This window comes from Arachis stenosperma, chromosome 6 (assembly GCF_014773155.1).
Source record: "Arachis stenosperma cultivar V10309 chromosome 6, arast.V10309.gnm1.PFL2, whole genome shotgun sequence".
Classification (NCBI taxonomy): Eukaryota; Viridiplantae; Streptophyta; class Magnoliopsida; order Fabales; family Fabaceae; genus Arachis; species Arachis stenosperma.
The window spans coordinates 141,532,540-141,555,171 of NC_080382.1; the positions used below are offsets into that span (position 1 = coordinate 141,532,540).

Genomic DNA, 22,632 nt, shown 5'->3' on the forward strand with positions numbered 1-22,632 from the left:
TTAAAGAAATAGAGACATTCATATTTGCAATATAAAAAAATTCGAAATATATATAAAAGAACATCCATTTAGTATGAAAAAGAAACATTCTTATACTTAGCAAAAGAAACATCTATATATATTAACTTGTAGAGATTTTAGATTCACCCAAAGGTATTTGGCTGATTTTTTGCTAATACCCTTTTGGTTCCCTAGCATTGCTCTTTATTTAATGATTTGGGTCACAGTTTTATAACTTTATCTACTCTCAGAGTTTTCTAATTTATGTTTACTAAGGTATAACTTCAAAGAGGAGTAACTTTAATATATGCTCGTTAGAACTTTATTTTAATTTTATAAAATCAGCCTATAACTATATTTTTTATTTTACATTTATGTTTGAATACAAATTTAAATGACAATAAAGTAAACGAGAAAATCTTATTGGTAAATTTGTTCACATGAGTTAACGTATATAACTTATTTAATTTGTGAAATTTTTTACGTAAAACGGATTTAAAAAAAAGTGTTACGAAATTAGGTAACAATGATTAAACCATATGTAAGCTAAAATATAATAGTCTTAAATTAACTAGATTATATCCAAATGGTTGTTATTAAAGGAAACCAATGAAATATGTCGTTATACGCATTTTGCGGCGGTTCAAAGGAAACCAATGAATAAAAACCGCCGCTAATTACAATCCTGATTGAAGTATCGCTGCTAACCGCCGCTAAATACAATCCTGATTGCAGCCTCGCCCCTAACCGGTGCGATATGCACCGCAATATGTCATTTGGTGGCGATTTTGTAAAACTGCCATAAAATTTCCACCGCTATCTGCCGAAATTGTTGTAGTGAGTGAGCCGCCCATATTATAAAAAAAATCATATATCATTAAATAGGCATTTATATCTCAATATTAATCAATTATTTTTATAAAAATATAAATAAAAAATAATTATTTTTATATTAATAATAATAATTATATTTTACAAATTAAATAATATATTCAAAATTTAGTAATTAATTAACTGAAAAATTATTTAAGATATGTATAAATATACATAAATGTTTTAATTTGTCATCTTCGTATATATATAGCACATCGTTAAATAGTAATAATGTCAGAGATACAATAATAATTATCTTATTTAACTTAATATACATTTATAATTTCATATATATAATATTTATAATTATATATTTATTATATTTAATATTATTTAATTATTTCAATAGTAATTAATAAATATAAAATAACATAATTTAATATAAATTTTAAATTAATTTTCTATCATATTTTAAATATTTTTATCGCAAAAATTATCATGTGCTAACATTTATGTGCCTCTGCATTTGCTAGTCTTTATTGATTTACTACTGTATGTTTACTCTAGACAGTTTAGAGGATAAAAAAAAAATATTTTTTTCACATAAATATCTTTAGCGAGCGATCTTATCAATATCATATCCGTGGATAAAAAGTTCAATTTTATCATTGCTTAGCTACTATCAAATTATAGAGACAATATATATATATATAGATGAAAACATTTTAGATATGTCGAAGTTAAAATATTTTAGTATTTTTAATTATTAGTATTAATCATAATATATATACATAATTGAGATCAAGAATTACAAACAGTAAAATATTTTTTTTCTTGGCGTAACTATATATAATGCATCCTGTGTATATACATCTCTTATAAACTTCCACTTGTTTGTGTTTTTATTGGTGAAAACTGTGTTGGCTTCTTAAAAATTGATAATTAAGAGTTATTAGATGGTAATTTAGTTAAATTTATTAAATTATCTAATTCACCATTTTTATTATTTATCTTATCAAATCAAATCAAATATCTCTCTCATATAAGGGCATGCATGCATGCACACAATAAGGATACTGTATAAGAGAATAAAAGTTGGTGGTGTTGGTAGCAATTTAAAACATGAAAATTAGTGGTCCCTAGCCATGCCGTTATTATAACTGAAAGTGACCTTACAATTTGGGGAGGCAAAGATGGTGTGAATCGAACCACTGCAAGATGCTGCATTTAATTTATAAAAGACAATTTAATCTTACCACTAGGTACATTAAATTCATAAGATTTTGATAGAACCTAAGGAAGATCGATCGTAATAGAACCTGCTATAACTAATCCTAATATCTAGTTTGATAGAACACTAATATTTGAATTCTATGAAATACAAAGAATGAACTCGATTCATTTGGCTCAATTTTGAGACTTTAATTTTGGACTATATATATATATATATCCTAAGTTCCTAACCAATCATATAAAATGGTATAGTCACATATATGGATTATATATCCCTAATATATTAAGCTAAGTAAAAGATTAATTAATTAATTAATAAAACTTAAAGCGTAATATAGGACTCAGCCCACTCAGCTCTCATAAATTAATTTTAAAAATAGAATACGCATATAGTAAAGTTCAGTTACCAAATTAATAATTACAAAAAATATTATATACACATTGTATCGTATATTTTTAACATATTTTCTTATACATATGGTTTTTTTTGGTGACTTTTCTTTTTTATATACATAGGTTGATTTGGTATATATATATATATATATATATATATATATATATATATATATATATATATATATATATATATATATATATATATATATATATATATATATATAATTAACTATTAAATTAGTCATTTGTATATATAAAAAATATATTAAAATATAAAATATATATTAAAAATAAATTAAATAAAATATATATTTATATATAAATATATATTAACTAATTTAATAAATATTTTTTATGTGTACATAATATTTTTATTGATTTTTAATATACATATAATATAATTGAATTAATTCTTACTATTTTTTTTCTTTTAGGGTGGGAGGGGGCTAAAGATAATAAAAAGATAATATATATGTGCGCGCGTGCGCGCTCTCGCAATAAATTTAGTAAAATGTTATACCAACCAATTTTTTTTTTTAAAATAATTATTGTAAGTTTCCGTTTTTTAAATAAAAAACATAATCACAACTATCGAATTGAATCTTAGAAAAATGAATCCTCTGAGTTCTTCGGATTATTTTTACTTTTCATTTGACATGAATCAAAGACATTATTGCGCTAAAGCTAGGTCGTTGCCCGGAAGCAACGCGTCGTATGGCTCGAGTACGGTGTCGAAGCAAGAGCCGCTGCATCGGTGCCCGGATGTAGTGTTAAATGAGCAAGGGTTCTCGCGTTTTCGTGAACGGACGAGAGTAAATAAGCTAGTTCACAAAGGAAAGGATAAAGGTCGAAACGACAGAAGGTTGAGATTTGGGACATGGAACATAGGCACTCTAACAGGAAAGTCCATGGAGGTGGTGGACACCATGACAAGGAGGAAGATTAACATTATGTGCCTACAAGAAACGAAATGGGTTGGTGCAAAGGCTAGGGAGTTGGATACTTCTGGTTTCAAACTTTGGTATACAGGAAAGGTGAAGAATAGGAATGGGGTTGGAATAATTGTGGATAAGCAGTGGAAGAAGGACGTAGTGGATGTCAAGGGTGGGAGATCGGATCATCTCTATCAAACTAGTGGTAGAGGGAGGTGCTTTCCATGTGATTAGCGCCTATGCACCGCAAGTGGGTTCAGACGAACAACACAAGATAAGGTTTTGGGAGGATCTAGAGAGTTTGGTTCAAGGCATACCTTTGGGAGATAAGATTTTCTTAGGAGGAGATTTAAATGGCCATGTTGGGAGAGAAGTGACTGGATATGGGAGTATTCACGGAGGCCATGGTTTCGGGGTGATCAATGCCGAAGGTAAAACTATTTTGGACTTTTCCTCAACTTTTGATCTCTCATCGCAAATACATATTTTAAAAAGAGAGACGAACATCTTATAACCTATAAGAGTGGCATGACAAGCTCTCAAATCGACTTCTTCTTGTTGAGGAGAGTCGACCGGAAATTTTGCATTAACTGTAAAATTATCCCGGGAGAGAGTTTGACAACACAACATAGGGTGCTCGTCATGGATTTTCGCGTTGAGCAAAAGTTGAGGAAAAGACATCATACGAAGAACCTAAGGACGAGGTGGTGGCGGATGAAAGGTGAGGAACAAAGAAGCTTCCTAAGACGGGTAGGAGAAGAGGCAAAGTGGGATGGGAATGGAAGCGCGGAAGAGATGTGGAGGGAGATGGCAAAAGTTATTAGAAGAACAGCAAAAGAAAGTTTTGGTGAATCTAAAGGAATAGGACCAAGAGACAAGGAGTCCTGGTGGTGGAATGCAAGTATACAAGAAAAGATAAAGATAAAAAGGAAAATGCTTTAAAGAGTGGTCTTTATGCCGCAATGCAGATAACTGGGAAAAATATAAGGCGGCTAAGAAAGAGACAAAAGTGGCTGTAAGTGAAGCAAGGACAAGAGCATATGAGGGTCTCTACAGTCTTTGGGCACGAAAGAAGGAGAAAAATGTATATATAGAATCGCAAAGAGTCGGGAAAGAAGAACGAGAGATTTGGATCAGGTTAAGTGCATAAAGGATAAGGATGGAGAGGTGTTGGCTCAAGAGGAGAAGATTAATGAAGGTGGAAGAGCTACTTCTACGAGTTATTTAATGAGGGACAGAAGACTCTTCCGAGCCTTGTCGATTATGCACAAGGAAGAAGATCAAAACTTTGACTACTATCGAAGGATTCGAGACTTCGAGGTAAAAGAGGCTCTAAAGCAGATGAAAAATGGCAGGGCAGTAGGACCTGATAATATCCCGATTGAGGTTTGAAGGGTCTTGGAGGAAAAGGCATCAACTGGTTAACCAAGCTTTTAATGAGATTTTAAGGTCAAAGAAGATGCCTGATGAGTGGAGAAAGAGCCCTTGGTACCTATCTACAAGAATAGGGGGATATACAAAGTTGCGGAAACTATAGAGGGATTAAGCTTATGAGTCATACTATGAAGTTATGGGAAAGGGTGATAGAACGGAGGTTGAGAAAAGAGACACAAGTAACAGAGAACCAATTTGGATTTATGCCAGGCAGATCTACCACTGAAGCGATATACCTATTAAGAAGGATGATGGAGAGGTATCGTAGTAATAAAAGGGATCTGCACATGGTGTTTATTGATTTGGAAAAGCGTATGATAGGGTACCAAGGGAGGTCTTATGGAAGGTTTTAGAAAAGAGGAGAGTAAGGATCGCATATATTCGGGCAATCAAAGACATGTATGATGGGGCCACAACTAGTGTGAAGACTCAAGGTGGTGTGACAGAGGATTCCCTATTGGTATAGGATTACACCAGGGATCATCCTTAAGTCCATACCTTTTCACATTAGTCTTGGAAGTACTCACAGAGCACATCCAAGAGCCTGGCCATGGTGCATGCTTTTTGCCGATGATATCGTCCTTATGGAGAGTCAAGGGAAGACCTAAATAAGAAGTTGGAGTTATGGAGAGAAGCTCTAGAAGTGTATGGTCTGCGCATAAGCCGTAACAAGACGGAATATATGGAATGTAATTCAGTCTGAAGGGAAAACTCCAATATAGAGGTGAAGATTGGAGAAAACATCCTACGAAAGTTAAAAGTTTTAAGTATCTTGGGTGCATCATACAGGATAATGGAGAGATTGAACAGGATGTAAATCATAGGATCCAAGCAGGTTGGTCAAATGGCGGAGTGCATCTGGTTTTATATGCGACAAAAAAGTGCCTTTAAACTTAAAGGTAAATTCTATCGCACCGCTATAAGACCGGCTATGCTGTATGGTACGGAGTGTTGGGCGGCTAAAGGGGAGTACGAACATAAGCTGAGTGTGGCAGAGATGAGATTTGAGATGGATGAGTCATACGCGATTGGATAAAATAAGGAATGAAGATATAAGGGAGAGAGTTGGAGTAGCACCCATTGTGGAAAAGATGGTTGAATCGCGTCTCAGGTGGTTTGGACATGTGGGAAGAAGACCGATAGAACATCCAGTCAGGAGGGTGGATGAGATGGAAGATGGACAAAGAGCGAAAGGCAGAGGAAGACCTAAGAAGACCATCCGTGAGGTGGTCAAACGAGATCTACATGTAAACGGTCTCTCTGTAGACATGATACATGACAGAGCACAATGGCGTCGTTTAATTCATGTAGCCGACCCCACTTAGTGGGACAAGGCTTTGTTGTTGTTTTTATTTGACAATATCAAGTATGATGAACTCTCACGTACAAATGTTAAGAATAAGAGCCAAAAATTGTATAATAAAGAGTCACCGAGGAAAAATTAAAATGGGAAAAGAAAAAGATAAACACTCCTGAATTTTAGCAATTGATATTTTAGATAATCATCTTTTATTAACTTTTCCAATTAAAAAAGCCTCCAACAATGACACACTAAAATTATATTAAAGTGCCAAAAAATGCAGCAAATTACAATTGAATAATAAAAGATCTTATTTTATTGGCCAATAAGTTATAATTCAAATGACATAATCTCTTCGTACTCACTTAAGAGGTCGCAAGTTCAAGTCTCTTTATTTTTTGTTAAAAAAAATCTTATTTTCTTGTATATCTATATGATTTGGCATTATTATTTATCTTGAATTTCTTTGTTTTCAAAAATAGTAGTCTTGGCTGGTATAAGGGCTAAAAGCTTCAGAGAACAAACTGGTCTTCCGCCAAGGATTCAAGCCCATTTCTTGGCAAATGACATCATTATGGTTAATGCTGAATGTTGAAATGCAAAGCCTCTTGTAAAACCTTGTGGTCCTTTTCATGATTTGAATCTCTTGTGTTGTTTGTTCAATCATTTTTGTCACACTTGGAAGCTTGAATTGTTCATCAGCAAGTCTAGCTAGCCATTTGCACCTTAATTCAGCTGTTTGTAGGTTTGAAATGCTTTCAATGTAACCCACAAATGCCATGTTTGGGATTAGTGGATGAATTGTTCCCCTGTTACATATGTTCAATTATTAGTATCTTAGTTTTCAAATATAAATAACAAACATGACTATTTTGTTAAGATTTGATTATAGTTTTTTTTTTTCTCATGGTATCTCCCAACCCGACTGGTCAAGGACAAATCCGTTATAGATATGAGTTCAATTTAAGGGTCTGCCACTAGCCAATGGATTGTTGCATGCACAAGGTGGGATTCGAACCTCCAACACTTGCTTAAGCGGACGAGTGAGCTGATCACTCGACCAACCAAGTTAGTTATTTGATTATAGTTATTGGTTTGGTTAATGGTGAATACTGACCTATACAAGGGCATGATCCCAGATTGGTCCACAACCAAGCTTCTAAATGGCTCAGGCAAGAGAGATTGAAGTTTTTTCTTGCCATCAAAGCCAGTGGCAAGAACAACAACATCAGCCTCCAACTTGGTCTTGTCTTCAAACTCAATTCCATTTTTCCAAAACCACCATTTGGAAGAAGAAACCTTCTTGAATTGTATCATCCCCTTCTCTGCCTCTGAGAAGAAATTATCAGGTAAGATAGCCATTTGGCAAGAAGCATAGTCCTCCACAAATTGGTGCTCTGGTTTCAGACCATACTTTTCCAATGGAAGCTTCCAAACCAAGTATGATTCTATGAACTTGGAAATTGCTTTTCTCTGTTTCAATTTAGAGCCAGAGCAATTTTAAGTTAAATGAAACTTTTTTAATAAGATATTTTTTTTGGTAATATAATTGTCAAGTATAAATAGAAAAATATTGTGTGTAATGTGAACTAATTAACCTCATTAATTTTTTTAATAATAGATTACTTTATTTTATTTTTATTTTTCAAAATTTTGAAATAAGGACAACATTTTTTTTATCATTATATTTAATTTATGAAGTATGAAGACATGTAATTTAAGATAAATGAGACTCAGAAATGGAATATGATATGAAACATATGAATACACTAATTTTAAATTTTTATTATATATAAGAACAAAATATATATAAAAATTATAAAAAAAATTTTACATACATTATAGTAATAGTCATAAAAAAAACATACATTATAATAATATTTTGTTAATTATATGACAAATTTTGAATAAATTTTTATACTAATAATAATTAACAATAAATATTATTTTTTAATTATATTTTAAGAATATCAGTCAAGAATCTATTAAAGTTCGATACGATGATACAAAATTATATTTAAATATTTTTATATGTGTGAAAAAAATATTTTTTATTTTTTAATAAAAAATAATTGAATAGAAGGAAATGTGGAGTATTTGTAGCTTATAATTAAAGTTGAGGTTTACCATTGGAGATGAAAGAAGGCAAAGCAGAGCCCTTAACAATGTTTGGTTTGGTCTTTCATGAAGGAACTGAGAGGATCTTGTTGAATAAAACAAGAAGAATGGTAATCCCCAAATCCAGTATGATGGAACTGTCCAATGTAAAGTCCTTATCACCATTGTGCAAGGTTGTCCTCCACCTCCTTCAATTCAACAAATTAAAAACACACATTAACATAACTATGCTAATTAATTTTCTTAATTTGTATATTAATTATTAGAATATTACACTCGGGCGTTGACCAAAAATGGCATGACGTACGAAACTTCAGATTGAAGGTCAACAAGTCATCTCATGTCATATATCATCATTGCGACTCTTCATTCATTAGTTTGACTATTCTCTCTGTTTTTTTTTTTCAATCTCAACTAGCTGAAATTGTTTATTAATTAAAAAAGTTTAATAATATATATTTGAAGGACATATTTTAGCTAAATTTTCATTATTATTTGAAAATATTTTTTAGAAAAAAAAATATTTATTCTATATATAATTTTTCATATTATCAATATTGTTATTTATTCTTATTATTTTTCAAAATTAAAAAATAAGATTAAAATATAATAATTTTTCTTTTACAAACAGTTTAAAATTTTTTAAAATATAATAAAATTCATGAGTAGACGAATTATTCAAATACAGTGAAAGAGGTGGTATCCTTATCAAAATAAATAAATAAATAAAACTCATTTATTATTATTTGACAAATCGCAGTGGTACGGTTTTTGACTCTAGGTTTATAAGGTTATTAGTCCCACTTATTATTATTCAACTAATCTTATGATGATAAAAACATGATAATAATTAATTAAGAAGAAGAAATTAAACCTGAATTTGCTTGAGCACACTCCATAGCCAAATCAATAGCCGATTTCTTATAACCAACAACAGCAACCTTCTTTCCCTTTAACAGTTCTTTAGCACTTTCTTTGTCAAGCTTAGAATATTCCATTGTGTGAAGAACCTTGCCACTGAAATTTTCTGGACCTTTGTTTTTTGGGTACACTGGTATTATTGGTATGTCTCCATATTTTCCAATGCATACCACCAATAATTCAAACCCATACCACTGTACTCCAAAGTCCAAACATATACCACAAAATTTTATATGTAAATATATAAACCAATATTGCAAAAAAAAATTAATATTATTATTTCTAAAAAATTATTTAATTTTCAACATTCATGCCAATAATTAATTATTATTATAATGAGAAATAATCATATTTATCAAAATTTAATTTAATTGGTGGTCATCTAATTAGCTGTAGCATCAAGTTGATCATTATATCACTGGTTGTATCACTAAAATTAGATATGGTTAATAATAATAATAATAGCTACTTAATTAATTAATACATTTTAGTTATAATTATAATAATATGAAAGAAAATTGTTTTTTTTTTTTTGTTACCCACGATATCCCATAACCTGACAAGTCAAGAATTAATCCGTCGTAGATCTGAATTCTATTTAAGGGTCTGTCACTGGCCAAAGGGTTGCTGCATACACAAAGTGAAATTCGAACTCCCGACACTTACTTAAGCGGACAAGTGAGTTGACCACTCGACCAACCTAAGTTGGTTAAGGAAAATTGTTTTTGTTCTTCTTAATGTCAAATATATAAGTAAAACAATTAATATGTGTGGGGCCGGGGTTGAACATGCATGCATACTAGTCATGACACTATAACTAATTCATATATTTGAAAGTTGACCTATATATTACTAGTAATAATTAATGCTCATAAGATCAACAAAAGAAAGAGGGTTGAACTACAATAATAAGGATCTTATTAGCATGTTCATAGACACTTTTTAAAATTATTATAAAATAATATTTTATTAAATATATTAAAACTTAAAAGAAATTCATTATTTGGCTATGAAAATGTGTCTATGTTGAAAATAATTAAATTCATATAAGGAAATTAAAACAACCTCAACAATTTTAGTTTGATTGTTTTCCACGGCAACTTCCCAAACAGGACGACCACTCAATAGCCTTCCATATTCATGATCATGATGATGATGATGATTATTAAGATGGAGAATTTGGACCACCTTTGAATTGAACTTAACAAACTTGAACACATCAAAATGTGTTGCATAGTTTTGCAAGTATTCCAAGACCTCAATGTAAGAAGGGAATGATGAATTGTCCCTCTGAGGCCAAGGGAAATCAGAGAATTCAAAATCACATCTTGGGGTTTGAAGCTTAGTGGAATTGAATGAACAATGTTTCCAAACACCACCAATTGAATCGGTGGATTCAAAAACAATTGGATTATAGTGACATAACTGCTTTGCAGCTGCAATTCCACTAATACCTGCCCCAATTATACCAACTTTATAATTTTTGTGTTGGAAAGCCATAGCAATAATTTGGTCAAAACAGTGGGAGAATGAACAAATTAACAAGTGGTTACTTAATTAGATTAAGCTCTTGTATTTGTGGTGATGGTGCTATTGGATTTTGGTGGCTTTAAATAGAGAGTGAGGGTTCTAGGTATTATCTAAGGTACGTACTTTTCTTAAATTATACATAAAACTTAAGAAAATGTAGCTAGCTTAAGTCAAAATGTATAATAGTCTATGCGTGTATTTCTTTTTCATTTTATAAAAATTTATTTATTTTTAATCAAACCCTCTAATCCATCTTATATTTACCTGTAGTTCTGTTTGTGTTGGTAACAGATAATAAACACTTACTTTATAACATTAAAATAATAGAAAAGTATAGGATACCAACATATTATCTGCCAACTTATTACCAACAATGATTAGTTATTATATTTTAAACACATATATAAAGAGACACATCCAAAAATATATCTATAAAGACACTTCTATTAAAACACAGTTATAAAAAAGACATTTTTATTAGACATCCACAAAGACATTTTCATTAAACACAATTATAAATAAGAATTAGCAGATGTTGACAGAAATGGTGTTAGTAACGTAGCAGGATTGTAAAATAATAGCATCACTACTCTTTTCTATTTTTGGAATGTAAAAATCGAGGTCCACCCAAGCGTCATACATGGTTAGCTACCTAGGATTATAATAACACTAAATATTGACTTACTAATGTAGTGTAATGCAAGTAGCATCTACTTAACTAACATATAATAAAACTTAAGACTCCTTTCTTAAGTATGTGATTATCATATTAGTATCAACTAGGCATTCAACTAATACTTGTATACTGGGTCTACTTAAGAAGCCTACGGATAATATAGAGTTACTTATTTTTTTACAAGTCAACTCCTTTTTATATATATGTATACGATAATACTAACCAGATAAAAAAAATTCAGAATTTATCTTATTTAATATTTATTAATTATTTAATAAATATTAAATAAAAAATTCTAATTATTTTTTATTAATTTTTTTATTATTAAATATTTTATATATATATATATATTATAATTCTTTAATGTTTTAATTATTATTTTTATTTCGTCTCTAACATTTTAATAAGTTTGTTTTGCCATTTTCAGTTAACACACTTATTACTATCAACTTTATCAAAGAATTTTTTATTTTTTATTTTTTATTTTTGTATGAAACCTTACCAAAGAAATTGCTGACCTAATTTTAATTTGACGGTGCCATTTTATAAAGCTTTATTTTCGTCTAAAAGTGGTCCTTACTGAAAACAAACTATATGCTATATATAGTTAATAGTTTAATTTTTTTTTTCTTGGGTAAGTAATGTCATAAACATGCATGGTTATAATCAAAAGTCCTGAATTTCAACTATTGTTACACTCAAAAGAAATGATTTTAAGTTTGTTAACATAAAGTTAAAAAAAGAAAAAGTTTAAACTTCATATTTACTTCAAGTCTAAAAAGTAAAAAGTGTTTCCTTTTTTGTGAGGAGCCGTGTTGTTATATATATAACTTTTCATATTTCTATGCGTAATTTCTTAAGTTATCACTTATATATTTTTTTGATATTTTTTAATTTTATCTTTATTATAACAAAAAGAAAACAAAATTTTAGCATATATAAGACAAAAAAAAAGAAGAAGAAAGACATACTACATTCATGCAAAAAAGATTATTTAATAAAAAATTATGTTAAAAATATAATCATTCATATATTTTTATCTATCATCAGTTTAAGTTTTGAAATACATAATGTTATGATAATACCAACTTTTTTCATTTTTACAGGCAAACTTTATTATTGAATTAAAAAATAAATAAAAAATTTATATGATTGTTGAAAATGTTAGTTTCTACTATATATTCTCTCTTTTAAGGGTTGTTTACCGGCATTGTTTATACTTTATACTACTCTTAATCTAATGATTATGCATTTAAAAAAGTATAACAAATTATGGGAATTTGAATGCGAGAGATTGGCCTAGCTTGTAGTTTTGCCAAGTTTTATAGTTTTGATAACGTATTGCTACTCTAAAAGATTTCTTGAGATTAGTGAATTGCATTGATTTAGTTTTTAATTTTATTTTAATTGTTATAATTTAATTTTTAAATTTAAAAAATATATTAATGTAGTCTTCATGTATTTTTCGTCGTCAGGAACTTAATGTCGTTAGTGACGTAGTTTGAACCTCGTGTCATGTTGGACATATTAAAACGACGTTGTACGAATTTTGATGCTAAAGAATGCACTAAACAATTTTGAGGGTTTGAATAATACTAAAACGTTACATCCTTCTCTTTTGAATAATACTAATTATTCAAACTCTCAAATGACGTCGTTTAGTATCTTTTTTGGTGTCAAAATGCGTAAACGTCATTTCAATATATTCAGCATGGCAAAACTTGAGCCACGTCACTAATGGCATTGAGTTTTGACGATGGAAAATACATGAAGAATTATATTAGTGCACTTTTTTAAATCTAAAAGACTAAATTGTAGCAATTGAGAAGTCATTGACTAAATCAATGCAACTCGCCAATCTCAAAGACTAAAATAAGGCTTAACTCACTCTAAAGTGTTGATAACTTTAGTTAAATTCAAACTTACGTCGAAAGTTATTAAGTTGAGTTTTTAGGTTTAGTTAGTTTTTTAAAAAAAAGTTATGAAATGAGCAACTAAGTTTTGTTCATACAAATTTTAATATTATATTATAAAATTATTTTTTTCTAAAAATTTAAATTATTAACTATATAAAGATACATATATAAATTATTATATATTTAACAAGATGTTTTGCTTCTCTCTTTTGAGAGTCAAACATCATGTAATTATAGGAGACAAAAATTAAAGCAACCAACAAACATATAATAATAATAATAATAATAATAATAATAATAATAATAATAATAATAATAATAATAACCTCGTTGACTATCTACAAAGTCAAGTTAATTATACTTAATCTTCATCAATATGATCATCATATATATGTGTCATGTTTCATGATTGTTTTGGTCTCCTATAAAATAAAATATACAGTATTAACAAGAAATAGATGGTATCTTTTTATATTTTAATTCTATAATTAGTTAGAATAAAAGACTAGCTAGTTTGAATAATATAATTTACGTTCACATCAGGCTTTCGGATGCATCTTCATATATGCCGAGTTGTACAGGTCAAGGTCAACACACACAGTTTACAAATGAAAATTTCACGAAATATTATTCCTCAAATGAGAACTTGAAAAGTTTAGTATACCATTTACTATTTTAGTTTTTTACGGTATTTATCGATTCGACAAACTAAAAATTAACCTATTATAAATTGAAGTTTTATTTAAAATTTTATAATTCATTAATAAATTGTGTATGCCACAATGTAAGTTTTAAATTTTCGATTCTTATTTAAAACGATATATTATTCATTTAGTGTAATAAATATGATAAATCAATAATTTTATAACCAAAACCCTTTTATTTATAAAATAAAATAAACTTTTATCTTTAATATTTTTAAAATTTTAAAAAAATTAATATTTAATTTAACAGTCAACGATTACTCGATTAGCCATATTTTCTTTTTTCTAATTTTAGCCTTCACTAATTTAACTCTAAATTTCTAAATCCAACATTAACCTCAACCTCTTTAATAGCAATTGACATAGAGTAAGAAATTGAAAGCATGAGTGTGTTCTCATGCATGAATGCAGGAAGTTGAATTGAAAAGGAGAAAGAGACTTGAAACGTGGAAGGTGAAAGTGGTGAAAGGGTGAAACGAGGAAGTGAAAGTGAAAGGATAAAACTGAATCTCATTCATTGAATGAAATTGTAACTACAGTACTTAATAATAAAGTAATACAATATATATATATATATATATATATATATATATATATATATATATATAGTGAAGTACCAATATAAACTAATTAATCCCTTATATTCATTCACAGCCCCCCTCAAACTTAGTAGTGGGTTGAAGAACCACTCTTCTAAGTTTGTCTCGAAATTTGTGAAATAGAGATGATGAGAGGGGTTTGGTGAAAATATCTCCAATCTGATCAGTGAAGGTCGATTTCCATGTGTTTGCACCTAGTATGAAGGACCGGGTTAGTCGCTAATAAGCAAGTACTTTGATTATCACAGTAAATAGTAGGTGCTATGGATTGTGGAATTCAAAGCTCCTTTAGAAGATACTGTATAGACACTAGTTCTGACTGAGATGCTGCCATGCTCCTATACTCTGTCTCACACTACGACTAACTTTGGCTTGCTTATTGCTCCTCCACGATACCAAATTGCTTCCTAAGTATACACAATAGCCAGTAACTGATTTTCTGTCCTCCAAATCCCCTGTCTAATCTGCATCTGCAAATGCAAGTAGTCTCAAGTCAGCACATTTTTGAAATTTAATACCTGCTGATACTGTACCTGCAATATATCTGAGGATGCGTTTGACAGCTTTCCAGTGCTCCATTGTTGGAGAGTGCATGTATTGAGAAACCTTGTTCACAGAAAAAGCAAGATCTGGTCTTGAAATAGTCAAATACTGAAGTGATCCAACAATCTCTCTATATAGTTTTGGATCCTGAAAATGTTCAGCACCATTTGATGTAAGCTTCAAGGCTGAGACCATAGGGGTAGGCATTGATTTTGTAGTGTCCATTTTGGCTTTTTGTAATAGATCTCGAGCATACTTTTGTTGGGAAATTAGAATGGATCCATCTGTTAAATAGGAGAATTCTAACCCAAGAAAATAACTGAGTTTTCCAAGATCTTTAAGCGGAAAGATTTTATTAAGATCAGAAATGAGTTTGTCTATTTCACCAGGGTCACTTCCAGTGACAACAATATGATCTACATAGGCTAAGAGAAAGGTAGTAGATGTATTAGTGTGTTTAACAAATAATAAAATATCACTTTTGGTTCTAGTGAAACCAAACTGTAATAACGTAGCAGTCAATGTATTGAACCAAGCTCTTGGAGCTTGCTTCAATCCATAGATTGCCTTGTTCAACTTACAAACCTGTGATGCATTTCCAAATTGGTAACCAGCTGGTGGAGACATGTATACCTCTTGTTCAAGAATACCATTCAGAAAGGCATTATCAAAATCAAATTGCCTTAGTGTCCATCCACGTGATAGAGCTATAGTAATTACAATTCTCACAGTAGTAGGTCTCACAACTGGACTATATATTTGGCTGTAATCTATGCCTTCAACCTGCAAAAAATCTTTCGCAACTAACCTGGCTTTGTACCTAATGATGTTGCCTAATGGATCTCTTTTTATAGCAAATACCCATTTAGAATCAATAACAATTTTATGCTTTGGTGGTTCAACTAAATTTCAGGTGTTACATCTTATTAAAGCTTGGATTTCAGTATCCATTGCATTTTTCCAATGTAAACACTGAAGAGCTTGGTTAACATTTTTTGGGGTATTGTTAAACAAATCATAAGGTTCTATTGAAGTTATAGCTAATGCTTGAGGTCTATTGTTTCTGATTTTTGATCTTGTGAGCATATAATGAGTATTAGAAGATGTAGTAGAACTAGTGTTTGTAGAATTTTCAAAAGGTAAACAGATTTCAAGACCTGAAATTGGGATGGAAGAATTCTTATCAAGGCTAGTACTAGAAGAGGTATGCTTAGTAATTTGAGTGTTAGGACAGGTAGTCGATGGGGTAGAATCTGAGATATCTAGAAGAGATAGAGTTTGAAAAGGGTTAGAAGTCTTGGGTGAAGTGTTGAATGTAAAAGCTGGCAGATCTTTAACTGTATCATGGTTCACTACTAAATTTTTATTGTGAAATAGAGAATTGTAAGGAAATTCAGTTTCATCAAATATCACATGTCTTGAATAGTAAATTTTTCCATCTTTAGTCATGCACTTATAACCCCTGTAGTTACTATCATAGCCAAGAAATAAACACTTTTCTGATTTGAAAGCAAACTTTACTTTGTTAGAAAATCTTAAATAAGGAAAGCAAGCACATCCAAATATTTTAAAGTTCTTATAATCTGGTAATTTTCCAAATAAAGTTTCAAAAGGTGATTTATTCTCTAATGCAGAACTTGGTAATCTATTAATGATATATACTGCTGATAGAAAGGAGTCTTCCCAAAATAACATTGGTAATGCAGCAGTAGCCAAAAGTGACAATCTTACTTCAGTTATATGCCTATGTCTTCTCTCTACACTACCTTGTTGTTGATGTGTAGGACATTCCATACCTCTATCAGTTTGCAAAGCCTTAATCTTCAATCCTGTTTGAGTTTCCATAAACACTTTATAATTTTTTCAATGCTTGTAGTGACTGAGATTTATGAGTGAGTAAAAATAGTTATGTATTTGTATGTAGCAATGAGATGTTGTATCTATATCCATTTCTAGACATCATAGAAGCGGGACCCCAAATATCAACAAAAACAAGATCTAATGGTGCTGTATAGACTAATTCAGATTTTGCAAAAGGCAACTGATGCATTTTTCCCATAGCACAATATTCACATATTTGAACAAAATTAGAATCAAATTGGACAGGAACTCCACATGTTTTCAAGACAGAAAGTACAGTTTTTATTGAACTGTGACCTAGGCGTTTATGCCAAAGGTCAAGGGTTACATTTTTGTTGCTTTGAGCTACAAATGCTTTCTTAATAGAAGAAGCTGTAATGCTATGCTTACAAGAAACAGAGTTATTCAAAGAACTATGCATTAAAAATTTATTAGGCACAGGAACAAACAAATTTTGAAAGGAGTATATGCCATTTTTAGCTTTGCCTTGGAGAAAATTTTCTTGAGAGTCCTGATCACGCACAATATAATCATAAGGCCAAAATTCAAAATAGACATGATTATCTAAAGCAAATTGAGATACACTTAATAAATTCTGTGTGATTTCAGGGGCATGAAGTAATTTATTTAAAAGAAACTTGATTTTACTGTCTTTATCACAAAGAATTGAGGCTCCTTGAGCTAGAATTTTCGTACCTTGACCATTACCTACAAACAATTGATCAGAATCTGGAATTGAAGAGTTGGAATTTAGCAAGTTGAGTGAATCTGGTGTAACATGGTGGCTTGCTCCTGAATCTGGGTACCATACAGATTCCTGATAATTCTGAGGATTTGAGAAATAAGCTCTTGGTTGATGGAACTGTGATGATGGTGGTGGTGGTTGTGTGTTAGAGTAGGGAAATGTAGATTGTGGTGATTGTGAGCTATTTCCATAAGTTTGAAAGTTAGGATCGAATCTATGGAAGCAAGTTTGAACCACATGGCCTTGGCGACCACAAAGTTGACACTGAGGTCGATTACTTTGATTAAAAAAACGACCTCCTCTTCCAAATCTTCCCCCTCTTCCTCTTCGAAGAAAAGAACCTCTCTGAGATTGATTGGTATAGGGTGATGGTGCTTGTGCCAGATTTGCCATGGGATGCCACCTTGTGGTTTCTTGTATCTTTCCAACATATCATCATAGGCTTTAAGAAAGGACTCGACTTCAGGCACGTTGTAGGTTGATAATTTTGACATTACAGAAGTGATAAAGACAGTATATTCCTCAGGTAAACCATCAAGAATTGTTGAGATATGGTCATCTTGTTGAATTTGATATCCAATAGATTGTAGAGAGTCAACAAGATCCTGGATTTGTGAAAGATAATCTGGTATCGATCCAGTTTTTCTTACTGATTTCAGTTGAGCTTTTAAGCTTTGAATTCTTGTGGCAGAGGTCTCAGCAAAATAATCATTGAGTGCATTCCAAATCTCATAAAACCGATGACACTGAAGAATCTTGTTCTTGAAGGGCTTTGTGACTGATGCAAGAACCCACGTTGATAGAGTAAGATCATCTAATCTCCGTTGTTTGAAGGCTTCAGTTTCTGTTTTTGTCTTCTTGGCAGCATCTTCTTCATATTGTTGTGGAATCTTGCTTTGGTACAAGTGATCTTCAAGACTTAAACTTTGAATTGTAAGCAAAGCTTGGTGTTTCCATGTATTATAATTGTTGTGATCCAACTTCTCAGAAATTGGAGAGGTCGATCTCTTGGTTGAAGATTCTGATAGAGTAATTGACATTATGGAACACCAAATTGAAGAAATCAAGAAAGGGGCAAAATAAAATTGGGAAAAAAAATGAAAGATGAATTAAAATTTGAAGAGAAGCAGGATCTCAGGCTCTGGATATCATAATAGCAATTGGCATAGAGTAAGAAATTAAAAGCATGAGTATGTTCTCATGCATGGATGCAGGAAGTTGAATTGGAAAGGAGAAAAAGACTTGAAACGTGAAAGGTGAAAGTGGTGAAAGAGTGAAACGTAAAAGTGGAAGTGAAAGGATAAAACTGAATCTCATTCATTGAATGAAATTGTAACTACAGTACTTAATAATAAAGTAATACTATATATATATATAGTGAAGTACCAATATAAACTAATTAATCCCTTATATTCATTCACACTCTTATTTCCAAATCCCTGCAAACCCAACACTACTATCACACCTCTAATCTCATTATTGCCACAACAGTCTCCATCATCTCATCACCATTTCCCCCACCTCATTTATTCAAATTAGTATAATTTTAATTAATTTTTGATTGAATTAAAATAAATAAGTGATTTTGTTTAGATTGATTTAAATTTAAAGACTTTTATCTACAAGATTGTTATATATATAAAAAAAAATTTATTATCCTAATTTTATTTTATATAAAATAAAATAAAATTAGATAGTACAAAAATACATTCTTATTCACTCCGTTGTCATCATTAAGTACCAAAAGATAATTAGAAAAGTAAAGATGACTTCATTTTTTTTCTTTTTGATAATTTCTAAATGTTGAATAAAATAAATAAGTTTGGTTATGCATGCAATATACCATAAGAGAAAGTTTATAAGATCAGCACTTTTATTAAAATTTGACCAACACTGAATATATAATTTCACATTATTTAATATAATTTTACATTATTAAAACACTACAACAAATCCTTAAGATAGCGACGGTTATTTTGCGGCGGTTTTGTAAATGTGCCGCGAAAAGACAAATTCCGGCACATATAGCGGCGGTTAAAGGTTGGGGCTGCAATCAGGACGACATTTAGCGGCGATTTTGCTAAAACCGCCGCTATATTGCTGTAAGGTTAACATTTTGCGGCGGTTTTCTTCAAACCGCCGCTATATTGCCGGTCAGGTTTGTATTTCGTGGCTTCTTTTCGAAAACCGCCGCGATATGTCCGCCGGTGACTTCTCTTGTTAGGCATTTTGTGGCGGTTACTTTTAAACCGCCGCAAAATGAGTATTACCACATATTGCGATGTTTTCTTTAGTAATAATCATTTGGGTATAATCTAGTTAAGTAAATACTACTATCTTAAACTATATATGTTTAAATCATTGTTACTTAAACTCGTAACACTTTTTCTATATTCGTTTTACATAAATAAAAATTTCACAAGTTAAATAAGATATATATGTTAACTCATGTGAACAAATTTACCAATAAGATTTTTTTGTTTACTTTATTGGCATTTAAATTTGCATTTAAATATGGATGTAAAAGAAGAAAATAAAATTATTCTGGATAATTAAAAATCAAACATTTTTAAAAATAATAATTATATATATCTTCTATAAATATTAAAATAATAATTAAAAATATTTTCTACAAGTCATTAAAAATTCAAAATGTTATAATTTTACAAAAATTATAATTTTAAATTATCATTTTTTTATTTTAATGATTTGTTGGGCATTTATTAAAATAAAAAATTTAATTTTTTTTAAATAACAATCTTAGCTTGTATCTTAGATATAAGAATTCATAATAACTAATTTAAATTTAAAAAAAATGTTTTATCAAAATTAAATACTAAATAGAATAAAATATTTTTATATGAAAACCAATCAATTATCTACATATTATTATGGTTAATAGATTCAATAATGTTAACTGACCAACAAAATATAATATTTGACAAATATTTTACTAATTTTAAATATTAAAGACTAAATTCTAAATCTTAATAAATATTTTTAGAAAATATTTTATTTTTAATAATTTATAAAAAATATTTATAATTATTTTTTTTTATTTATGATTGAATATACTCTTTATTGAATTTATTATGGATATTATTAGATGTACTCTTTATTGTACTCTTTATATATGCTTGGATCATATATAAATACGTAAATTAATTCGATCTACTATGATCCAAAATTAATTCGAAGCACTCATTCGAATTACTAGGGACGACCTAGCGTGCATAATTCGAATCACCCTTGTTCGAACTACCATAAAACTACATGCAAGCATAATTCAAATTGGACAAATTCCAATTACAAGCATTACTACTAATTCGAATAGGACTAATTCAAAGTAGTGTTTGTTTGTCTAATTCAAATGAGACTGATTCGAATTACATAAGAATATGCTTTTGGGAGATCCTGATAATGTTTTTCAATTTGGTAGAATTGTGTAATTTAGTCCTCCATTTGATTTAATTGTGAATTTTACCCAATATATAAGGTGCATAATAACAATGATCATATATATAAAAACAAAAATCTGGTGCAATTAATGTTTCATATGAATATAATTATTAGCGCTATATACATCGAAGACATTTGGCTTGGTGGTAACATGACATTGTTAAAGCTTTTCTTTCCTCCAGGTTCCAAGTTCGAGCCATACCTTCTTCGTTTGTGGAAGGCTTTACAAAGTTGATATTCTACAGTGATCCACACGTTGTGGGTCTAATGGTGAAAGCGCAGGTTTAACAATTGAGTCAGTTGGACCACCGGACGGTGCGGTCCGATTCTAATAACTATAAACGGAAATACTAAAATTTGGCGGCGGTTTAGAACCGCCGCAAAACAAATGTTGTTTTCGTTTATTTGTTATTTAGCGGCGGTTGCAAACCGCCGCAAAATTGATAGATGTTTAGCGGCGGTCATTCCAGCGGTTGACTAAAACCGCTGCTATCCGTTTTGCCGCGCCCTATCTTCCGGCGTTTCATAAAACCGCCGCGAAACATTTCGCGGCGGTTCAAAACCGCCGCTAAATGGTGTTTTTGTTGTAGTGAAAATACTAATAATAACTAATTAATGAAGATAAATCACAAAATTTGTTCCCTCCTAATAATACTCCTCGTGGCATAAATTGATGAGAGAGAGTGAATCCACTTATTTACTCCGAAAACAATTAAGAAAACGTCACTTCACCACACGCATACGAGTCACCACAAAAAATCTTATTAGAGATCATAGTCATTAATTGAAGCCTTCCTTTTTTCCTGCCCAATATGTAGATAATCAATAAGAAAAATCTACCCAAACCAAAAGTCATGAAACATTTCCATTTTCTCTTGTCAACAAAATGATTAACTGTTTATTAGAAGAACTAACCCTAAGCCAGCTGGTCCATCTTCCCTTTGTTAAAACATATATATATGCGAATATCTAAGTACGTACAAGCACATCGTGGCTAGATATAGAACAAAATCTAACATTTCACACTGTTGGTTGATAATAGAAGAAAACATGTTATTTGAATTATTTGGATTAATGTTCACACTTATGTCATATGCACACTAATTAGTAGTCATTGTTAATATAATATTTTTATATATGGTTGCATAAAATCATGACCAAAACCATTGATAGAGAGTCACGTGCCTTGAGAAAACAAATATTTTGCTCTCGACCTAATAATAATGCAACAACCCTTGAACAAGTCCAATAACTAATTTAATTCATCTTTGTTTGTTTGCTTATTCGAGAACACGTTAAGGAAAATTCTAAGAAGAATCTGGATTATATTACGATTACAAGTTGCTTATAGTTTTGTTTAATTATTTCTCTCATTTCATACATAGAGATGGTAATAAAATTCGTAAACGTGGATATTCATGGAAATACTCAAAATGGAGATAGAAATGAGGGT

At 30.4% G+C, this 22,632-nt stretch overlaps 1 protein-coding gene across 1 annotated transcript; it reads right to left on the bottom strand.

Annotated features, from left to right (window-relative positions):
- Positions 1-6,538: 6,538 nt before the first annotated feature.
- On the bottom strand, positions 6,539-10,647 carry LOC130932586 (probable flavin-containing monooxygenase 1). The gene is made up of 5 exons (XM_057861933.1): positions 10,213-10,647; positions 9,101-9,341; positions 8,351-8,414; positions 7,226-7,582; positions 6,539-6,917 (listed from the first exon to the last, which is right to left on the bottom strand). The coding sequence occupies exons 1-5, from the start codon at positions 10,645-10,647 to the stop codon at positions 6,581-6,583; spliced, it is 1,434 nt and encodes a 477-aa protein (XP_057717916.1). The 3' UTR covers positions 6,539-6,580.
- Between the last annotated feature and the right edge of the window lie 11,985 nt (positions 10,648-22,632).

What these genes read in the sequence shown, in the direction of transcription:
- LOC130932586 (XM_057861933.1), bottom strand. Translation starts at nt 10,647, where the DNA reads ATGGCTTTCCAACACAAAAATTATAAAGTTGGTATAATTGGGGCAGGT. An exon ending in TGGACAGTTCCATCATACTG is followed by an intron (nt 7,583 to 8,350) that starts GATTTGGGGATT and finishes TAAATTGAAACA; the next exon opens with GAGAAAAGCAATTTCCAAGT. An exon ending in GGGATCATGCCCTTGTATAG is followed by an intron (nt 6,918 to 7,225) that starts GTCAGTATTCAC and finishes CATATGTAACAG; the next exon opens with GGGAACAATTCATCCACTAA.